The following is a 21,147-nucleotide window of genomic DNA, read 5'->3' as shown; positions in this document are numbered from 1 at the left end:
GTTTACATGTGAGTATACACCTTTAAGATCTACAAATTCTAGATTCATCCATTCATTCCTCAGTATTGTCGGGTATAAAACATACATTTGACTAAACGAAGAGATATTGTGCAGACAATTGTTTCTAGATATTGCTTACGCTGAACTACCAAGCGTTCTCGAATGTTTTACAAGATTAAGGCTTAGACTACATACAAAATGTTTTGGATTATTAATATGTCAACGATATTCACTGCTTAAGTCTTTGATAGCGCTTCGGTGTACGGATTAGTTACGCTTAAGTACAGATCAAATCTAAGTGGGAGAATGGCGTATTTACAATACAAAACTGGGAGACTCCTGGCAGACGTTGGAACACACTTAAGTCGGCCGAATTCTTGCTCTGCGACTGCGTCGCCTCCTCGGCAATCATTTGGGCCGTATCTTCTCGTACATGAACTTCTGGACGTGCTTGTTGTCCGGCTGCATGAGCTTCTTCTTGTTGAACTCGAACTGGGCCAGCGCGAACTCGTACAGATCGTTTTCCATTTGCCAGATTTTGGTCTTTTGAATGGCTTTAACTGTGGACTCGCTGGGCGGCAGCTTGGAAGATGTCACACGCAGATGGGATTTGTTGGAGTTGTGATAGTGCTCACGGAAGCCGTGAAAGATTCTATGCAAGAACGCAGGTTAATCAACATGAATTTCGCATATAAGACAGAGGCTTACCTGGGCAGTGATCGTTCCAGCAGATCCACAAACTCGTACATCTGCTCGGTGACTCCGACTAGGAAGTACTCGTTGACTAGATTGCGCTTGGCCTGATCCAGGGCCCAACTGCTGCCGGGTTCCCAGCACTCGGCGGCGTGGCCGCAGAAGAAGGGTATCTGCAGCCACATGTTCTTGGGATCACAGTCGGGTTGCTTCTGCACCACGCACTCGTCGAAGGTCTGCGAAAAACATACGTACACTGGGTTAAATCGCTCTGAGCCTTAGTGGCATACTAACAATCTTATTGCCCGCCTTCTTGCGCACTAAATTCGGTCGGTAGTTGTCGCCGAAGCGTAGAAAATAATAGTAGGAGACAAGTCTGTCCAGAGGCTTGCGCACCAGGTTTATATAGATGGGCTTGTGGGCGATCTGGAACCTGCAATGTGGATGGTATTTGGGTGAGTTCTTCTGGGTATAGTTTATCTAAGTACTTGGAGAAGTCCAGGAAGGCCATATGACCATGATAAAGAGCTGGCTTCATCTCATGCCACCGGGAAACGTTTCGCACGAACTGGATTTGGTTGGGCAGCGAGAGGACGTGCATATTGGCAGTCACATTGATGTGCAGCACATGGAATTTGTTCGGCTTGCAGAGATCGTATGCAATGTTAACAAAACTGGTGGATCCTGTCTTGGGAACGCGGTTGTAGAGCACCACCAGGTGCTCCTCGAAGTCGAAGTCATCGGTGGCCGAGGAGGCATGCTGATCGGGGGACAGAGATTCCCCCAGTTTGGACAACGGCTTAAAGGCTGTGTTACGACAGTGGTACATATAATAATCTATATCTGTTAACTGGTTTTCAGGACTCCACCTACCATGTTCCAGGCGAATCTCCGACCAGAGCAGCCAGTATCCTGCACAGGTCAGCACACACAGGGCTATCAAAATCAGCCAGTGGGTGGGTCGCAGCAGGATCCACATCTTGAGCAGCTTCCTAAACATGGCTCTTATCGGTTTGCCCTTGAGATCGGCAGGGCAGCTCACATCAGGAGATTATTTCAGCATAATTTCGTGCCGTTGGGCTTGTTTTTTCTGCTGCAGCTGCTCGACAGTGTTGGAAAACACCCAAAAAAGTGTGTCGGAATGTGCAGCTGCAGCAGCAATGAGCAGCTAGCTATAAAAAGGCGGGAAAAAATAAAATCAACGATAGGGTGTACCGATAAATGCAGAAGTTTTTAAAGCCGTTTTTATTTATAACTTCAATTTTCTGCTTAAGTTTAAAACCTACGCTTAATTTAACATACAGACTAAAAAACTGTCTGGCTTTATTATTTAAAACTTTTTTAGCTAATAAATTTATAAAATTTAATATATTTTTTTCATTTTCTTAATTTTAATAAAAATCCCACTAAAAACTAAGAGAAAGTAATTTTACAACACGAAGGTCTTGTTTTGATAAACATATTTATGTACGAATTTTTCAATTGAAGGTAAATCTAGTCCAAAAAAACAGACAATTTATTTTACATTTTATAATAACAATAAATTTCACTAAAATCTGTCATGAGTTGAGCATAAGTTACTACTATGGTTGTTTTATGTTTTTGTGCAAAAATAGCTAGTCAATAGACACCCTGTTGCGCTCTGAGCATCTCCGTCGCGTTAGTGTGACCATCCCCACCAAGCAATGCCAAATTTCTAGCGCCCATTTTTTGCGAGGTTAAAACAAATTTCGCAAGCCGGCTGCAGTTGCCAAGTACAGTGTCAGCTTTTTATTTATTTAATCGGGAGTAGAGTACAAAGTAGGCATGGCCATATCCAACTTCAACTTCGCCAGCATGGCAGCCCAACTGGGACAGGAGCAGGGAATTTCTTTCCAGGACAAGGCGCTCACCTGGGACACAGCCGCCGATGGTGAGTTTGGATGACGCCTTAAGTGCCCCATAAATATTGGCTAAAATACTCCTTGCAGTCCAGGATGTGGTCGATGCCCTCAACAAACAGACCACGGTGCACTACCTCAATCTGGACGGGAACACCCTGGGCGTGGAGGCGGCCAAGGCGATTGGCGAGGGGCTGAAGCGTCACCCGGAGTTTCGGAAGGCGCTGTGGAAGAACCTCTTCACGCGCCGCCTCAAATCGGAGATTCCGGAGGCCCTAAAGCACCTGGGAGCAGCTCTGAATGTGGCAGGCGCCAAGCTGACGGTCCTGGATCTCAGCGACAATGCCCTGGGACCGAATGGCATGCGGGGACTGGAGGAGTTCCTGCGCTCACCCGTCTGCTACTCGCTGCAGGAACTGCTACTGTACAACTGTGGCCTGGGCCCCGAGGGCGGCAGCATGCTGTCCAAGGCTCTGATTGATCTCCATGCCAATGCCAAAAAGGCGGGAACTCCGCTCCAGCTGCGTATCTTTGTGGGCGCACGTAATCGCCTCGAGAACGCTGGGGCCATCTCGCTGGCCGCCGCGTTTAAAACCCTGAAGACCTTCGAGGAGATTGTTCTGCAGCAGAACTCCATTTACTTCGATGGGGTGGAGGCCCTGGCCGAAGCCTTTAAGGAGAACCCGCACCTGCGGGTGCTGAACATGAACGACAACACCCTGAGATCCACGGGAGCGGAAAAGATAGCCGAGGTTCTGCCCTTCCTGCCAATGTGAGTCGGTTGAATTGCAATTCTAGAGAGTATGTTTTTTGAGGGTGCTTATCATTGCAGGCTGCGGGAATTGAACTTTGGCGACTGCCTGATCCGCACCAATGGCGCCTACCACTTCGGCGAAGCTCTAGAGAACTCCAACGAGCAACTGGAGATTGTCGACCTGGGCTTCAACGAAATCAACAGCGATGGTGGCTTGGTCCTGGTGAACGCCATGCGCAACAAGCCCAAGCTGCGATTCCTCAACCTCGATGGCAATTGTTTTGGTGAGGAAGGCGCCGAACAGATAGTCAGCGAAATGAATCAGCTGCCGACTGCGGCCGCCCTGCAACCGTTCGAGGAAAACAACTCCGAAGAGGAGGAATCGGGCGACGAGGAGGAGGAGGCTGAGTACGATGAGGATGAGGACTACGATGAGCACGAGCATGCCAACGATACCACCGAAGAGGCGGACGAGGACGACGAGGAGTACAACGCTCAGGCTGAGGAGACGGCCTATGTCACCACCAATGCCTACACGACCAAGGTGAGCCAGGTGTTAAATGCAAAGGTGGTTTGCAAGAAAGCTAAATTCCCAAATCTTTCACAGCTGTTTAACGACACAGCGAACGCGAATACAAGCGATACTTTTGCGGTCAGCGGCAAGACGGTCATTCAGAAATGCACGCCCGAGGAGTTCTGCCTGAGCCAGACGCCCTGCTCCCAGGAACAGTTCGACTCCTTAGATCAGGACAACAAGTTCGAGGCCCTGCAGTCCATAGTCAACGTTAGTTATAGCGGTTATATCATATTCGAGATGGGTTTTACAATGTCTTTCTCCTCAAATAGCAATTCACTGGCGACAACCATCTGCTGCTGCTTGTCTTCACCACTTTGAAGTGTGCACACTTGTCGCAATCTTCCAAGGCTGCCTTGGACCTGGCCGTCTCCCTGTACCAGGCCACCTTTGACTACGCCATCAAGACGAAGCAGGAGACCCGTGTGCTCAACTATGTCCTGATGCAGCTGCGGCTGCTGCGCTGCGAGGAGCCCTTCAAGTCGGACTACGATGTCAAGGGATGTCGCTTCGCACTGCGCGAGGCCCTGAAGCAACCCAAGTTCGCCAACGACAACATCAAGAATTCCTTCAAGACTTTCCTGGACAAGGTCGACGCATAGGCCTTGTAGAAGCTTAAGAAACTATTTATATGTTCTACGTTCCAATACAGTGCATCTTTGGTGAATAAACATTTATTATTCACATCGTACTCTTTATTTACGACCCAGAAAAGCCAAGAACACAGTTATCGGGTAAAATTGCTTTATTTACATGAAGAAAACTGTTGAGACTACAAACTATGTTTATGAAACATGTTAATACATCGATATTATGCTTGTGAATTCCTCTTGGTGGCTTAACTAGCTGTTCTGGTACTCAGAAAATCAGCTAGAGTAAACGAATGTGGCGAAGTTTTGTTAGCTAAAGTAAAATTGAAACACGGGAAATAAAACATTGACGTGAACTTCGAGGAGAACATTGAAAGGTTATGAAAATATAAACAATCGTAGCGAGTAAGCCCGCAGCACTTGTAAAAGTGCCTCCTTGAGATTCTCGATACGGATAATGCTGATTCCAATCGTCGGTTTCCTTCTTAAAAATACTTTTAATATCCTTGCGCCCATCACTGGTAGTCGGAATCATCATCATCATCATCATCAAAGTTATTATCATCGTCGCTTTCGATGACGGCACGCCTTTTCTTTGGCGGTGCCTTCTTTTTGGCTCCTCCACTGCTCTCTTCATCTCGAGCGCGCTTGGCTGGACGCTTCGGCGAGCCATCATCACTGCCACTGCCAGCATCATCAGATCCCACGTTGCCGTCGCCCTCTTCATCGGAGAAGAGCGAGCTGTAGTCGATCTTCTTACTGGCCTGTCGACGACCAGGCCGATCCGGTCGAGGAGTCACCTCCTCCACTGAATCGTCGTCGCTCTTTTTGGGCTAAAAAAACGATTTTTAAAATTACTGTCTGAATTTTTCAATTAAAGGGAACAAACTTACCTTGGCTTTGCTGAAGTCAAGTTTCCCTTGCTTGAGCCCGCCGCCGTTCTCCTTCTTCTGACGGGGCTTCCTCTCTGCCGGCTCCTTCTTGACAGCTACCTTCTTGGCCTTGGGGGCGCCACCCTCGACCATTGCATCAAAATCGTCCATTTCATCGCCGCTGGCATCCGGATCGGCCTTAATCTGTTTGCCCTTTGGCTCCTTCTTCACCTTGGGCTCCTTGGGTTCCCTCGTTTTCTTTGGCTCCTTGGCACTCTGGGCAACCTTGGCCGCCAATGCCATTTTCTTGATTATATCCTCGGTTACCTTGAACTCCACATGCTCACCCTCGGGATCGGGGAATACGTCTCCTGTGCCCAGTGAGCCGGCCGCAGCCTTAGCCTTTCTGCCCTTGCCTGCCACAGCCTTCTGGCCCTTCATCGCCTTGGCTGTCTTCAGATTGATGCCCTGTTCTTCGAGGCGCTCCTTCTCTTCCACCTCATCTAGCTTGGCCTCCAGAGCATCCAAATCATCCAGCCAGAGCAGCTCGGGCGTCTTCTTGCGCAGATTCTCCAGTTCCGCCAGCTTGGCGTCGCGCTGCTTGAGCAACTCGTTCTTCTTCTCCTCCGTCAACATCCACATGGACATGCCCAGAAGGTAGTCGAACTTCTTGACATCGGTCAGCTTCTTGAAGGCCTTATCCGGATCGACATCCTTCTCCTTTTTAACCTTTGAGCTACTGCTGGCAGCTGCTGCTGCCTCCTCCTCCTCGTCGTCCTCCTCAGCTGGCTCCGCATCCTCCATCTTGATGCGACGCTGCCACTCCTTGACGGGATCGGGACGGTAGCCACGCTTCACCAGCTCATCGCACATGGCCTTGCGCTGCTTGTTCTCCACCACCAACTTCTTCTCGCACTTCTCGAGGATGAAGCGAGCCTGGTCACTGAGCCGATCGGCCTGCGCCGTCAGCTGGCCCACCAAAAAGTCCTTCCGGCGAGCGTAGTACTCTCGACGCAGCTGGTAGTACTCCTTGATGATATCGATGGCGGTGGGGAATCGCCGCAGGCAGTTGTTCTGATCGAAGGCGTGCATTTGGTTGGTGGACAACGTGGTGGTGAGTTTAAACACTCGATAGAAGCCACCCTCCTCGGCTTGAATACGTTCAAATTCACCGGGCGCAAAGCTGATCACAAAGCGGACGGTGGTGTCCGTGTGGTACTCCCTGTAGTCGGACACAATTGCCTTAACCTTCTCGGTGCCGTTCGACAGCGGCTCCAGCACGTTCTCCTTGTAGTTCTGCGTCCAAACGCCCACGGGAAGTTCGGTGATCTCCACTTTGTTGCCTGGCAGAATTTGGATGTTTCCTGTCTGCACATACCGGCCATCCGATACGTACTCCATGCGTCCGTGGAAGTTCTTGTACCAGGGATGCATCGGCGTCGGCTCTTCTCCGTTGATCATCTTCTTCAGATTGCGCATTATCTCTCGGGGATTGTGGTTGGCTATCTTCGTGGACCAACCAGTTCCGATGCCCTCGGCACCGTTTATCAGCACCATCGGTATGATGGGCAGATACCACAGAGGCTCGATCTTCTGGCCATCGTCCACCTGGTAGTCCAGCAGAGGATCGTCCAGGGGATGGTAGATGAGTCGGGTCAGGGGAGACATCAAAGTGAAAATATAACGAGCGCTGGCGCAATCCTTTCCGCCCGTCAAGCGAGTACCGAACTGACCGCGTGGCTCCAGCAGATTAATATTGTTTGCGCCCACAAAGTTCTGGGCCAGATTAACGATTGTCATCTGCAGCGAAACCTCACCGTGGTGGTAGGCCGACATCTCGGCCACGGAACCAGATAGCTGGGCCACCTTCACCTCACGCTTGTCGTTTCTCTTGAAGCAGGTGAACATCACCTTGCGCTGACCTGGCTTCAGGCCGTCCACCAGACTGGGAATGGAGCGCTCGTTGTCCGCATTGGAGAACAGTACCAACTCCAGGTTGATAAAGTCCGCATAGGTGATGTACTTGGTGCCCTTGGCGTACAGATAGCGTTCGGGCAATCCCAGCTCCTTGCGCCGCTTCACTTCGTCCATGTGGTTGGTGAGCCACACCTTGCGCGACTCGATATGCTTCTTGGAGAAGGCCATCACAATGCTCTCATCATCCACCGAGCCATCGTACTTGAACAGGATGCGATGGCGCTCCATGTCCTGGAAGTACTCCTTCGCCTCCTTGGAGGTCGAAGTACCCAAACCCTTATAGTATTTGATATTATACGTATGGTGATTGGCCGTATCGTTTTTCCACTCCTCGAACTCGGGCAGCGAGTAGAACGAGAGTTCCTCGTTCTTTTTGGTTGCCTTCACAATCGGCGTAATGAACTCCTCGAGGAAAGGCAGACGCAGCAGCTCCGGCCAGTTGGTGTGGATAAAGTTGATCAACAGACCCTTGATGTGGGAGCCGTCCTGATCCTGATCTGTCATGATCATAACTTTGCCGTAGCGCAGCGTCTTCAGATCGTCCTCGGTGAGATACTTCTTCTTGTACTGTAAACCTATGATCTTGCACAAGTTGTTGATCTCGGCGTTCTCGGACAACTGCTTGAAATTAGCCTCGCGTACGTTAAGAAGTTTACCCCTAAGCGGGAATACGCCGTAGAAATTACGGCCAATAACGCCCAGGCCGGAAACAGCCAAGGACTTGGCTGAGTCTCCCTCTGTGAGAATGAGGGTGCAGTTGATCGAGTTCTTGCCACCGGCCTCGTTGGCATCCTCCAGCTTGGGAATGCCCTTGATTTTGCTCGACTTGCGACCACCCGTCTTGGCAATGTCGTTCTGGGCCTTGAACTTGGCCCACGCCAGCACAGACTCCACGATGCCGGACTTGGACATGTTGTTGATGAACTTCTCGGAGAGGGTGCACTTGGAGCCAAAGCCCTTCTGTTGCAGCGTCATGTTCTCCTTGGTTTGCGAGTCGAATGTGGGGTTCTCAATTAAACAATTGACGAAAACCCACAGATGATTTCGCACCTGGAAGGGCTTGATGTTGATGCCACCTGGAAGGGATTGCAAAAATCAGTTTGAGCACGAGGAAAATCAAGTGTAAACCACCTTTGTTCTTTTTCTTCAGCACTTCGAGGAGCTGCTTGATGAGATTGTCCACCACGTGATCCACATGCCGACCACCCTTGTAGGTGGCTATCGAGTTGACAAACGAGACCTGCTGGAAGCCACGGTCCGAGGGACAGCAGGCCACCTCCCACCGCTCGTTGGCCACCTCGTGAACGATCTTAATGGGTGGACCGGAGTCGTCGTCCGTGTTCTTGACGTGCAGATCTATGTAGTCCTTGAAGTTGCGCACCGCCAGCTTGTTGCCGTTAAGAAAGACAGAGACACCCTTGGATGAAGCGGCCACATCGTAGGCACGACGGGACATCAGAGCCACAATATCTTCATCGAGACGTTCCATCTTGAACTTGGCCAAATCGGGACTGAATGTGATGCGAGTGAAATCGGTGCCACTGAAGTCCTTGATCTAAGGTTTGGATAGTAAGGATTATACCGTGTTCTCGAATATAGAATAGTATTCACTTACCTTCACTTCAGAAGCCTTGCCCATGTTGTCGGCCCAGGTCTGCTTAAAGCTCCGCTTGTACTCCTTCGTGGCGGTCTCCACGGTGAAGCTGGTGGAGAATATGTTGCAGAGTTTCGCTCCATAGCCGTTCCTGCCGCCGGTGACCTTCTTCTCGTCATCGTTGTAGTTCGAGGAAGTCAGCAGGTGACCGAAGATCATCGTGGGCACATACATCTTCTGCTCCTTGTGCATGGTCACCGGAATGCCCTGGCCGTTGTTCCACACGGACACCACATTCCGCTCCGGATCGATGTCGATCTTGATGGTGTTCATGCTCTTGTCGCGCTGCTTGTTATCCGCCGCATTCACGAGGATCTCGTCGAAGATCTTGTACAGGCCGGGCACAAATGAGATCTCCCTCTGGACCATTCTGTTCTGCGAGTTGTCGTACACCCACATCAGCTCCTTGGTGAACTCCACGGAGCCAATGTACGAGTCCGGACGCAGCAGGATGTGCTCCAGCTGCGACTTCTTCTGGTACATCTGTTCGATGGACAGGGCCTTGCTTCCGTTCTCCATGATGCTACTGCTGCGGTGGTTTAGGTGGATCTGTGGTAGGTAACAATGGAGATGTTTGTTAATCTGCTGAAGCAACTGTACGTGGAACTATAAACGGCTTCAGCCTTAGGCGCTATTAATCATTTCTTTTACTGTTTTCGTTCTATGAACAGACAGACGAACCGAGATCTACAGTAAAAGTCAGTTTAAGGTTTTAGAACTACAGAATATTTTTTTTTTGTATTATCTACTTAATTATACTGAGAGATGTTGTGTATTTTTAACAGCTTTTTGAAAGTTCTTTGGACTTTAAAACATTTCCACACTTAATTTTCTCTTGTAAATCCTTCTTAATGAAAGCACACTGTACACCTGGCAAAATAAAAGACAAACGCGCGCAGGCGCACTGCTCGCACTTTATCCAGACAGTTATGGAATGGGACTAGGACAAATGGGAATCTGTTGGGTGCGTTAGATGAAAAGTATCTTAAGGAACGCGAACCCGAGAAACTAACAAATTGCGCAAACCTACTGTTCCCCCTGGTGCTACTGTACTGGGAACAGATGTCGCACATTTTAAAGCAACAACCGCTGCTTTGGCGGCAACGCTTGGCGTGCGTCTGTGTGTGTGAGCGGTGGTGCATGCGTCTGTGTGCGTGCCTCGAATTTTGCCGGTAATAGCTGCAATTTATTCACAACTTTTACAGTTTACAACGAATTCCCCTCGATATAAACAATTTTAGGGCTCCACTTCAGCTTGGCTTGGCCCAAGGGCACGTGGGTTTAGTTTTTGCGGCCTAAATCGGCGAAATGTGCTATCTACACCGGTAGCGCCATTTTTAATTTGCAAGCGACGCCGCCGGAAAATTGCCAAGTCCACCAGTTTGGGGGAATGTCTGAAGTAGTTTTTCCTTGTTCCGCCTTATCTGAAACTGCATTACACAATATATATAATTTTTCCTCACCTGATTACAAATTTGCAGAGTATTTTGGTTTTTCCCTTGCAGCCGCCTACAACCGAAGCGCGGCAAAATTTGATGTTGCAGGCAAAAAACGAGGCGACGCACTACAATTTTCGCAATGTATGTGCGTCCTCGCGTCCACGGGCCTGGTAAAACTTGTACAGATCGCGGTAAATTAGTAATTAACGCACCACATTAACCATTAACCAACTTTTCACGAAAAACCGACAACAAATAGAGGTGGGTGACAGTGTGACAGTATACCTCAAGGAAAAATACCAGTTAAAATATACCAAGAATACTTTAAGCAGGGCTACCGTGTTGTCTGTGCTCACCAACACGCCACCTACAACAGCCCTGATAATTATTGCTTACAAATTATTCATATTTATATTATGCACGGTGCGCCGAAACAAGTTATGAGCTTGAAGAAATATACTATATTATTTAATGTATTACACAAGTACTTTGGCGCCGCCTATAAATTTGGTACACAGAAAAATATTTACTTGTTATTCTTAAGATCCTGTGACACAACGGTTAGAAGTTTTATTTTAACTAAATTAGTTCAAATCATACAATTATAATTATTTTTCTTAAAGAAAAACCTTTTGACCGCTAGCTATGGTGGGTACTGTAAGAGTTTCACTGACAGATAACAAATTAATTTCTTAAAATATATCGTTTAATTGAGGAGGGGTCCATGTTGTTATAATATCGTTAAAAGGAACTATAATGAACTTGTTGATCTGCGTAGATCGTAAGTTTTTTAATATCACAAGATTTTAGTTCTAAATTAGAAAACAAAACAGCACCTATGTTTCCAATTCCACCGTTTCAAGCAATGGCGAATATTTTCGCATATCACGGCGACGGTCACACTGGGGCAGAGGCAAAAAAACAAAAACAACAAGACAGGCGAGGGAATGAAAAATAAAAGGAGACCATCTTTCGCGTGCTGACTGTTGCATGCAACGGAGGTGTTTGAGCAGTGTGTGATACCGATTTTTACTTATTCTGTTTTTTTTCAAAACAAAAATATAACGTAATATATACGTTTAATACCTTTTATAAATATTTGTCTGTTGTTATTGGTTAAATAAACAATCAATTACGGGTAAAGTTACTCCAAGAAAAATGGCCTCCTCCGAGGCCAAGGGTAAAAACCCTTATTCGGAGCTGAGCAACGTTAAAAGGCCGAAATTATCGCCCTTAAATAAAAAGAAAAAACCTACGGATAACAATTTAGTAGAATCGGAAAGCGAAGAAGTTGTGATGAAAGAAGTCATTGACCCTGTAAGTCATCCGAGTCCAACCAGCCAAGTAAGTGGTAAAGCTATAACGGATCCTGCTAGCAAAGAAGAGAAGAGAGAAAGTGGAAATTTGGAAAACAACGGATACTCGTACAGCAGCGCTCACAAGGGACCCTTTGTGGTCTACATAGACAAAATTGGTGAAACCAATGGCGAAAACCGACCTAGAAGAGTTCCTATAAATCCTCTTGAACTAAATGCTGTCCTGCTAAAATTAAATATTAAAGATATAATTTCAGTAAATAAGATTGGTTATGGGCGCTGCAAGGCTGAGTGCAAGTCAGCAACGGCAGCTAATAGCATCCTGTCCTCAAATCTTAAAAGTAATGGTTACGAACCTAAAATTCTTAAGCATTTCATTTTTAAAATGGGTATTATTTTTAATATTCCGACAAAATTTTCCGACTCTGAACTTAAGGAGTACATTTCTTCTCCAGTACCTATTCAAGAAATAATTCGTGTGAAGACTAAGGACCGAGACAATAAAGATATTTTTATTAACACTCCTAGGGTTAAGATTCTTTTTAAAGGTACTCAAATTCCCAACGAGATTGTCTTCCTGTACACCAAAATTAATGTTAGTCCATATGTTCCTTTTAGTCAATGTTTTCGTTGTTTTAGATTTAATCACTTTGCTCAGCATTGTAAACAAACTGAACAAAAATGCAGTAAATGTTCTCTTTCGCATTCAAGAGAACAACAATGTAATCAACTCGTTTGTGCCAACTGCAAACAAAATCACCCAGCCACCTCTCTTGAGTGCCCTGCTCGTAAGAGAGCGTACGCTATCCAGAAATGTATGACTATTGAGAATTTATCACGAAATGAAACGAAGATTAGGTACCCCTCTCTCTTCCAAATTTTAGATGAAGTCGACACCAACGACTTAACCCACTTCCCCCAGCCAACATGGCAAAGAAAATCTGCCAATCCAGTGTTACAAAATAATACCAAAATAGCTACCCAACAAATATTTGCACAAAACCCTTTTAATAAGGTTGTTAAGAACTCTCTTAACAAGAAAAACGAAGATAAAAATTCACGCGACACTATGATCAGCTGGAAAGCTGCTCTTTATGAACATGAGTACACTCCAAACGAAAAGTTTTCTCTCATTCATTCTAATCCACCTAGTTCCTCACCCTCTAGTCAACCTTTTTTAGACAATCCAGCTCTTGAAGCTGCGGAGAATAGCTTAAATCAATTAGCTTCTGAAATATCCTCATTTCTAGTCAACGAAACAACCAATTTAGTACCTGAATCAAGAAACTTTTTAGAGAATTTAAGAAACAGAATAGCACTTACAAACTCAAAAATTGATTTGTTCAAAATTAATCAACTTGTTTAATTTTGAATAATAACTTTTTTATTTATTTATTTATCTATTTACTTATTTTTCTGATTTTTTTTTTTTTTTTTTTTTTTTTTCTGTTAAATTAATTGTTTTTTATTTATTCGTTTTTCTTTTCTCTTTCATTTGTCTATCTGTTTTCATTTGAAAATAAAACATAAAGTTATATTATTTAAATGACAATAAAAATCCTACAGTATAATATTCAGAGCTTAACTGCTAATAATAACAAACAATTACTAGAATTATTCTTAGTAAACAATAACATAGACATAGCAATTTTATCAGAGATATGGATTTCCAATAATTCCATGTGTAGCTTGGCAAATTATAATTTTGTATGTAAGCCGCGTAACGATGGTTATGGAGGCGTTGGAATTTACTTAAAAAAACACATACGCTTTAAACAAATCAACTGTGATATTAGCTTAGAAGTCATTGGTATCCGTACAATTAACCTAAGAAATAATATTAATATTTTCAGTGTCTATGCTGCTCCCAGCACAGACATTAATTCTTTTCAACAAGGCTGCGATGATCTATTTACTATTGCTGCTCAATCGAGTGGTCTAACTGTCATAGGTGGTGACTTCAATGCCAAATCCAGCATTTGGGGTAATAATACTCAAGATGTCAGAGGCGGTATTTTAGAAAATTCCCTCTTACACTCCGGTTTCTTTTGCCTTAACAACGGCTCTCCAACTTACTCCCATAACCCATCCTATACTTCAACACTCGATCTCACTTTCATTAATAGTAGCAATCTTTGTTCTAACTGGTCCTCAATAAATTCTAAAATATCAAATAGCAATCATTTCCCAATCTTAATTGAAATAGACCAAATTTCTGCTTCGACTAATATTATTAAATTTAACCATAATAAAATAATCAAAGACTTTTCCAAAATTCAAATTACAACGTTAGATAGCATTTCCAACTTATCCCAAACAATACACTGTAATAATTCAATTAAAATAAATACAAACAATAGATATGTTCCAAAAAAGTATTGGGACGAGGTATGTGAAAAATTGTTTAGATTAAGAAACGCGTGCAGACAAAAATATTTTAAATCCAAACTACAATCTGATGCTATTGCCTATATTAACAGTAATAAAAAACTTAACAACTATTATTATAAAATGAGAAAAGAAAACCTCAATAAGCTAGCAGAAGACATTTCTAACCCCTCTTCTCTGAAAGATATGTGGAACAAAATCAAAAATCTTAAACTTTTTAAACAAATTAAACCGTCAAACAGTGCAATATCTGACTCAGAACATAGAGATTTTCTCAATCAAATAGCCACAGCTCCCAACACTGCGATGTGTCCTGACGTATCTTTTTCTCCTGATCTGCTTTATAGATATACCAACTCTAATTTCTCAGCGCGTGAACTTCTTGACTTCCTTAACTCTCGTAACCCAGACTCGGCTAAGGGTCTTGACAACATTTCATACAGAATGCTTCTATCTCTACCCTTAAGTCAAATAGAAAAACTGGTATCCCTGCTAAACATTACTTTAGACAATGGGTTTATTCCAGATCAGTGGCGGAAAATAAGGGTTATACCTGTTCCCAAAAAAAATCTAGACTCTTCAATTATTACCAACAACAGACCTATCTGCCTTCTAAGTGTGACTTTTAAGTGCTTAGAAGGTTTGATTAAATTGCGGATGGAAGAGTACATTAATAAAAATAAAATTCTGCCACCAAGATCCTATGCGTTCAGAAAAAACCATTCTACTGCCCAATGCATCAACGATGTAATAAATAACATAGCCAACCTAAAAGCTCGTGGTTTCCACGTTACCGCAGCGGTTTTAGACTTAAGTAAAGCCTTTGATGCCGTCAATATCCCTATTCTGGGTAGCAAATTAGTTAGTTTGGGTTTCGACCACAATCATATTTATTTCATTATAAACTTCCTTAGTAAAAGAGTTCTCACTATGGGTACTGCAGAGATAACTGTAAACAAAGGAGTTAGTCAAGGTAGTTGTCTGAGTCCAATCCTCTTTAATTTATATACAGCTGAGCTTCACAGCTTAAGTAATGACCATGACAGTATTCTGTTCCAGTACGCTGACGACTTCTTTCTAGTCTGTTATGACAAAGTCTTTTCGATGGCTGAAGAGAAATTAGAACAAAAAGTAAATAGGTTTATGGAACTGTGCAATATTAATAATCTTACTTTTAATCCAGACAAATCAGCCACCATTCATTTTAATCTAAGAAAAAAACCTTTAAGTATCTTGTGCAATAATATTATTTTAAAAAATGTAAATAGTATAAATTATTTAGGTAGAGTCATAAGTTCAAACAACTCGTCTGTTCAGCATGTAAATAAAACGATCTCTAAATCGAATCAAACGAATATGTTTATTCAAATGCTCAGTGGTTGCCGCTTCGGAGTACATCCAAGCAAGTCACTACTCTTTTATAAAGCATTTATTAGAACTAGATATGAATACGCCTGCTCCTCTTTTTCAAACATATCAAAATCAGTACAAAACAATATAAATAAGCATGCTAATTTCCACCTTAGAAAGGCCTTAGGACTTATTAAATCGACTCCAATTAATATTATTTATAATCTTGCAGCTGAACTTCCTCCAGCTTATAGGATTAAATTCGCTACAGCGAAGGAGTTGGCCAAAACGTTCGCTCATGGACTACCATCTGCGTCGCTTCTGTCAAACTCCTTTGTAGCCAAAAATACTAGTTACAGTAGAATTTATGCTGAATTTAAAAATATCCTGGATAGTATTGCTCCTATTTGTCCTTACTCTCTGTCCACACGCAAGATTTCAGTTGACACAAATTTCTTTAAAGGTACTTGTACAAATAAAAAAATGGCAAACGAGACTATAATTCTCTCTTTATTTAAAGAAAAAATAAGAAGTTTAACCTCAAAAAATATGGAAATCATCTTCACGGATGGTTCTGTGTCGGAAAATTTTACAGGAGGTGCCTTTGTCCACTTAAATTCCAATTCGATAAAAAGTTTCTACACCGACAAAAAACTATCGTCGCTGACTGCTGAACTCACAGCCCTAGAAAAAGCCATTGACTTCGGTATTTCAAAAAAGTTCTCCAAAATAGCAATTTTAACTGACAGTCTTGGTGCCATCCAGACAATAAAGAACACGAACTCCAAAAACTGCATCTCTCAATGCATTCTGAAAAAAGTCATAAACAACCCAACCCTGCTATCCATAGAATTTCACCACATTCCAAGCCATTCCAATATTTGGGAAAACGATCTCGCAGATACAGCGGCTAAAAATGCTAAAATTAACGGCTCTTTCGCACCCGTCAGATGGACCCTTAAGGACGCAATCAATCATATGTTCGCGCAAATAAAACAAGACTGGGAGCGTGAATACAGTCTGTTCTCATTAGAGCGTAACAAGGGTTACTCTCTCCTCTCACCATATACCACTTCCAAGCCTTGGTTTAAAAACAAAGAACACCTATTCAACCGTATAGAAACGAAGACTCTAAACAGAATCTTAAGCGGACATGCTTTTGACAAATACACACTTTCCAAAATGAAAGTCTACGATAACGCCCTATGCGATTCGTGTAACGTTAATGAAGACATTTCGCATATTTTGTTAAATTGCTCAAAATATACACCAACAAGACAAAATTATCCAACACTACTTAAATATAACGATATCTATCGTTTACTTGGAAATGAACCAATTGAAAATTGGACATCGATTACCAGTTTCATTCGAGCTGCTAATATTAATATCTAATACAACACACTCCACACTGCTCATTTAACACACTATAACACCATCCACGCTTATACCAACTCACAAAATCTCAAAATTAAAATTTCTCACACATATTGATAACATTTTCATCGCTTATCGTTCATCGTCATCGCTCATCGTTCATTGTCATCATAACATCACCAGAAACTACTGCACGATATTTACATAGCTGTCCATTAAATTTTGTTTTTCTTGAAATTTAATTTCATACATTGGCAGTGGCGTTAACCCGTTCCAACGGGGCGGCCAAATAATTCTTCCCTCTTCACGGAAGGAAGTAACTTAATATTTAAAAAAAAAAAAAAAAAGGAGACGGACGACCGAAAACCAAAAAACCGACAAACGAAAAGCAAGGAGGGATAAGGGAGCCGAGATCAATTAAACAACGCCGGACTTCACACGGAGAAATTTGTCATAGAAATTGGTTCTTTTGTAAACAAAACACAAACTCGCAACACACACGTTTCTTTCGCATACGTTACACAATTGTGTGGACTGTGGAGTGTCACTTTGTCCGGAATCAGTGTAAATCGCAATGAGTATTTGGGGAGTCCGATGTCTGACGCAGAAGTTCATCCGGCAGGCGTACATCCTGGCCAACAGGAGGCTACTGGGCCCAGTGCCGCAGCGCTCGCCGCCGGCGTACGGTAAGTGAGGTTATGGGCGCCCCACCGCAGGCGCAATCTGTTTCATGTTTTCTCTAAATGTACTGATCTTGTGCTCCTCCTGCTCCATTGCAGCACCTCTGCGGCCAGCACACAGCAGTCTCTATCAAATGGTAAAGAAACGCACCCTCGAGGCGCGCACCAAATTGCAAGCCAACAAGTATCCGAACCATCAAGCCTGCGTCGCCAAGCCAGCGACCTCGCCACCTCCTGAGGAGTACGAAGCGGTTGCGGAGGCCTCATCCATGCCCACCTACGCCAATGCCCAGTTTCAAGCCCCCTCCCAGTCGGAGCCACTCTTCAAAGTGGTATCCTTCGCTCATCTCATGCATCATCCATTCTAGCTGCATAAGTTCGGGAATGCAAACCGGGAGATCGGATCCCACCCAGAACTATAGTAACTAATCCATTTCGTGCTGCCAGTAGATAGCCTCATTTCTTTTCCCTAAGGAAAAAACAAGTGTCATCACGAATTTTATTTTAGTTGGCTCTAAAATTGTTAATTGAACTCGATTGCCCTAATTTTACTCCATCAGTCCTCTGAAAAGTTTTAGTACTTCCATATTAATTCTGTGTGTATTAGTATTATCAAATTGTATCTCCCCTGTAATTTTCGGAAATCATGGTGAAATAATGGTATAAATTTTTTTTTCCGAAACCCGTTTGCATCCCCTTCTAAAAATCCTATAGAAATGTTAAACTAATATCCTAACTTACTTTCAGGGCTTTGCTGATGTCAAGAGCGTCTGCAGCGCCAAGGATGTGCTCAAGTCTGACAGTGCTAAGCTCAGCACCAGTCAGCCAGTCCTGGATTCCTGCAAACCCACGAACGCCTGTGAGGAGTTCAAGCGCAAACGCAAGGAGACAACCTGCCAGCCCTGCAACGAGGACGGAACTGCTCCCGGTGGCAGTGGCGGCGGCGATGAGGAGTGCGAGGGCCGGATGAAGGACCTGCGGCTGAAGTGCCTGCTGGGAGCGCTGGCTGCCCTGTTAGCAGGAGGATTGGTATGTTGTTAAGCCATATTCAAGGAAGATCCCTAATAATAACTTGACAATCTTGTAGCTCGCCTGGTTCATGACGCGGGATACGGATGACAGTGAGGCCAGAAAAGCCCAGGAAGAGGAGGAGGAACGGAAACGTAGATTAGTAGCTGGCCTAGCTACGAGTAAGTACCAATTTAGTGCAAACGCAAATATTATATATTTCTGCAGAGAACATTCGGGAATGTAAAAACATTCGCTTGCAGATAAGCATAATCTATTGCACAGTCAAAAATCATCATTATTGTATAACCATTACGAGCAAATTACAAAATAATTGTCATGTTGCTTATCACAGGCCAATGGGTGCTTAGATAAAAGGGTCTAGAAAATGTTATATATAATACTACATTTCTCTATTCATTTACAGGTCCGCCCAGTTCAGACCTTCCCAAGCATGTGCCGTACCTTATTATCGGTGGCGGAACCGCTGCCTTCTCTGCGTTCCGAGCCATCAAGTCCAATGATGCCACTGCCAAGGTTCTGATGATTAGCAATGAGTTTCGCAAGCCCTACATGCGTCCTCCGCTCTCCAAGGAGCTGTGGTACACGCCCAATCCGAACGAGGATCCTATCAAGGACTATCGCTTCAAGCAATGGACGGGTTCCGAGAGAAGGTATGGCTTTATTATGAGTTTTAAGGAAATTATTGAATACCCACTTCCTTGACAGCTTGTTCTTCGAGCCGGACGAGTTTTTCGTGGACCCCGAGGATCTGGATGACAGTGCAAACGGCGGTATTGCCGTCGCTCAAGGTTTCGCTGTGAAGAAGGTGGACGCCCAAAAGCGCATAGCAACGTTGAACGACGGCTATGAGATAAGCTACGACGAATGCCTGATCGCCACGGGCTGTGCCCCCAAGAACCTCACAATGCTGCGCGATGCGCCGCCCAGCGTTCTCGAAAAGGTTATGGTCTATCGTACGCCCGATGACTTCGATCGCCTACGAAAATTGGCGTCTGAGAAGCGATCCATCACCATTGTGGGCAATGGTTTCATCGGAAGTGAGCTGGCCTGCTCCCTGGCTCACTACTCCAGGGAGAACAATGGCGGCAAAGTGTATCAGGTGTTCCAGGAGAACGCCAACATGTCAAAGGTTCTGCCCAATTACTTGAGCCGCTGGACGATGGCGAAAATGGAAGCCCAAGGCGTCTGCGTCATCCCCAATGCGAGCATTCGATCGGCGGTGAGAGATGAAACCAATCTGAAGTTAGAGCTGAACAATGGCATGACTTTGATGTCCGACGTGGTGGTGGTCTGCGTGGGCTGCACACCCAACACAGAGCTAGCGGCTCCTAGCGGACTAGAGGTGGACCGTAGTCTAGGTGGTTTCGTGGTCAATGCGGAGCTGGAGGCCAGGCGGAATCTCTACGTGGCTGGCGATGCTTCCTGCTTCTTCGATCCTCTGCTGGGCAGACGGCGGGTGGAGCACCATGATCACTCGGTGGTCTCTGGTCGGCTGGCCGGCGAGAACATGACAGGAGCAAGTAAGTTGTGATATAGTCACTCAATATAGCCAACCATTCAAATGTAATTCCTTGTTTCCAACAGAAAAACCCTATCAACATCAAAGCATGTTTTGGTCCGATCTGGGTCCAGAGATTGGGTACGAGGGAATCGGCCTGGTGGACTCCTCCCTGCCCACCGTTGGCGTGTTCGCCCTGCCCTCGGATAACGCCAAACGCGTAGACCAACTGTCCGACTCCAGTGATCCCGAGATTCCCACGACCACTAATACCAGCCAGACGACGAAGAGCGATGCCACTGGCAGCACCGATGGCGTTACCTGTGATCCCGATGAGGCGGCCAACTATGGCAAGGGTGTGATATTCTACTTGAAGAACGACAAGATCGTCGGTATTCTGCTGTGGAACCTCTTCAATCGGATAGGCTTAGCTAGGACAATAATCAATCAGAATAAGAAGTACGATGACCTCAATGAGGTGGCCAAACTGTTCGAGATTCATGCGTAGAAACCGGACTGTCCTGAAGGACTAAGGAGTGGATTCTATCAGTATCCTGGAATGCCAAGCAGCCCGCAGCGAAACAGAAACGATCAGAACCCGGATGCCTTAAACTATGTTTACTGTGTACATATGCAACTGCAACTGCAACTAGATACGAACGGCAATGGCGCAATGCAACAGAAATTTTAGTTTTATTATTTTTGGAATAAACCTTTTTTTGTAGTCGACGACATTGATACGGTTATGTGGCAGCAATATGCGTATCTGCATGTAAATATTTAAAACTCGTGGATAAGAAGATATCTGTTGAATTGTGTGTAATTTTTCCTAATAAAAGAAGCACCAAAAAAATTTGTTGACACAAAATTGCACGTACCACCTGAATTGTAAACCGTTTGCATTTTCACTGTTAAAACTTTCGCTTTTTGATCATGAGGCATTCATTAATTAACTAGTCTTCGAATAAAGCATAAGATCTTGGAAAATGATTTTGTTTTATATAAAAAAAATTATAACTTGAATAATATGGTGGTAAACAAATATTGTTGTCACAAGTATATATAATAATTTA

The 21,147-nt window shown here is 44.5% G+C and overlaps 4 protein-coding genes across 6 annotated transcripts; 2 read left to right on the top strand and 2 right to left on the bottom strand.

The window, feature by feature from the left end:
* Positions 1 to 267: 267 nt before the first annotated feature.
* On the bottom strand, positions 268 to 1,844 carry LOC108036165 (heparin sulfate O-sulfotransferase). The gene is made up of 5 exons (XM_017112155.3): positions 1,567 to 1,844; positions 1,182 to 1,500; positions 988 to 1,126; positions 709 to 929; positions 268 to 652 (listed from the first exon to the last, which is right to left on the bottom strand). Exons 1-5 carry the CDS (start codon positions 1,691 to 1,693, stop codon positions 409 to 411), a joined length of 1,050 nt encoding a protein of 349 aa, XP_016967644.1. The 5' UTR covers positions 1,694 to 1,844; the 3' UTR covers positions 268 to 408.
* Positions 1,845 to 2,375: 531 nt separating this feature from the next.
* On the top strand, positions 2,376 to 4,585 carry LOC108036098 (ran GTPase-activating protein). The gene is made up of 5 exons (XM_017112064.3): positions 2,376 to 2,605; positions 2,664 to 3,345; positions 3,406 to 3,871; positions 3,935 to 4,111; positions 4,174 to 4,585. Exons 1-5 carry the CDS (start codon positions 2,500 to 2,502, stop codon positions 4,501 to 4,503), a joined length of 1,761 nt encoding a protein of 586 aa, XP_016967553.1. The 5' UTR covers positions 2,376 to 2,499; the 3' UTR covers positions 4,504 to 4,585.
* Positions 4,586 to 4,628: 43 nt separating this feature from the next.
* On the bottom strand, positions 4,629 to 10,709 carry LOC108036097 (DNA topoisomerase 2). Its single transcript, XM_017112063.3, has 5 exons — positions 10,458 to 10,709; positions 8,956 to 9,543; positions 8,472 to 8,895; positions 5,385 to 8,416; positions 4,629 to 5,324 (listed from the first exon to the last, which is right to left on the bottom strand). The coding sequence occupies exons 2-5, from the start codon at positions 9,511 to 9,513 to the stop codon at positions 5,007 to 5,009; spliced, it is 4,332 nt and encodes a 1,443-aa protein (XP_016967552.1). The 5' UTR covers positions 9,514 to 9,543; positions 10,458 to 10,709; the 3' UTR covers positions 4,629 to 5,006.
* Positions 10,710 to 11,382: 673 nt separating this feature from the next.
* LOC108036111 (putative apoptosis-inducing factor 1, mitochondrial) lies at positions 11,383 to 21,061 on the top strand. Of its 3 annotated transcripts, none has more exons than XM_050885343.1 (8): positions 11,383 to 11,571; positions 17,123 to 17,550; positions 17,644 to 17,876; positions 18,292 to 18,573; positions 18,632 to 18,734; positions 18,980 to 19,226; positions 19,282 to 20,096; positions 20,161 to 21,061. In XM_050885343.1, the coding sequence occupies exons 2-8, from the start codon at positions 17,439 to 17,441 to the stop codon at positions 20,580 to 20,582; spliced, it is 2,214 nt and encodes a 737-aa protein (XP_050741300.1). In that variant the 5' UTR covers positions 11,383 to 11,571; positions 17,123 to 17,438; the 3' UTR covers positions 20,583 to 21,061. The 3 variants fall into 3 exon arrangements, with proteins under 3 accessions (XP_050741300.1, XP_050741301.1, XP_016967577.2); XM_050885344.1 differs by having other exon boundaries at positions 11,430 to 11,445; XM_017112088.3 differs by lacking the exon at positions 11,383 to 11,571 and having other exon boundaries at positions 17,408 to 17,550; positions 17,644 to 17,681.
* The last annotated feature ends 86 nt before the right edge of the window (positions 21,062 to 21,147 follow it).

This window comes from Drosophila biarmipes, chromosome 2L (genome assembly GCF_025231255.1).
Source record: "Drosophila biarmipes strain raj3 chromosome 2L, RU_DBia_V1.1, whole genome shotgun sequence".
In the NCBI taxonomy this organism is placed as follows: domain Eukaryota; kingdom Metazoa; phylum Arthropoda; class Insecta; order Diptera; family Drosophilidae; genus Drosophila; species Drosophila biarmipes.
Note: the sequence above shows the minus strand (reverse complement) of the source record. Positions and strands in the feature narration are given on the sequence as shown.

Bases quoted from the DNA above. Each gene is read 5' to 3' on its own strand.
- LOC108036165 (XM_017112155.3), bottom strand. From the start codon at position 1,693: ATGTTTAGGAAGCTGCTCAAGATGTGGATCCTGCTGCGACCCACCCAC. The intron at 1,501-1,566 runs GTAGGTGGAGTC...GTCGTAACACAG, and splicing joins GGAGATTCGCCTGGAACATG to CCTTTAAGCCGTTGTCCAAA. The intron at 930-987 runs GTTAGTATGCCA...TGTTTTTCGCAG, and splicing joins AGAAGGCGGGCAATAAGATT to ACCTTCGACGAGTGCGTGGT.
- LOC108036097 (XM_017112063.3), bottom strand. From the start codon at position 9,513: ATGGAGAACGGAAGCAAGGCCCTGTCCATCGAACAGATGTACCAGAAG. The intron at 8,896-8,955 runs GTAAGTGAATAC...TCCAAACCTTAG, and splicing joins GCAAGGCTTCTGAAGTGAAG to ATCAAGGACTTCAGTGGCAC. The intron at 5,325-5,384 runs GTAAGTTTGTTC...TCGTTTTTTTAG, and splicing joins TTGACTTCAGCAAAGCCAAG to CCCAAAAAGAGCGACGACGA.
- LOC108036111 (XM_050885343.1), top strand. From the start codon at position 17,439: ATGAGTATTTGGGGAGTCCGATGTCTGACGCAGAAGTTCATCCGGCAG. The intron at 17,551-17,643 runs GTAAGTGAGGTT...GCTCCATTGCAG, and splicing joins GCGCTCGCCGCCGGCGTACG to CACCTCTGCGGCCAGCACAC. The intron at 17,877-18,291 runs GTATCCTTCGCT...ACTTACTTTCAG, and splicing joins CGGAGCCACTCTTCAAAGTG to GGCTTTGCTGATGTCAAGAG.
- LOC108036098 (XM_017112064.3), top strand. From the start codon at position 2,500: ATGGCCATATCCAACTTCAACTTCGCCAGCATGGCAGCCCAACTGGGA. The intron at 3,872-3,934 runs GTGAGCCAGGTG...AATCTTTCACAG, and splicing joins CCAATGCCTACACGACCAAG to CTGTTTAACGACACAGCGAA. The intron at 4,112-4,173 runs GTTAGTTATAGC...CTCCTCAAATAG, and splicing joins CCCTGCAGTCCATAGTCAAC to CAATTCACTGGCGACAACCA.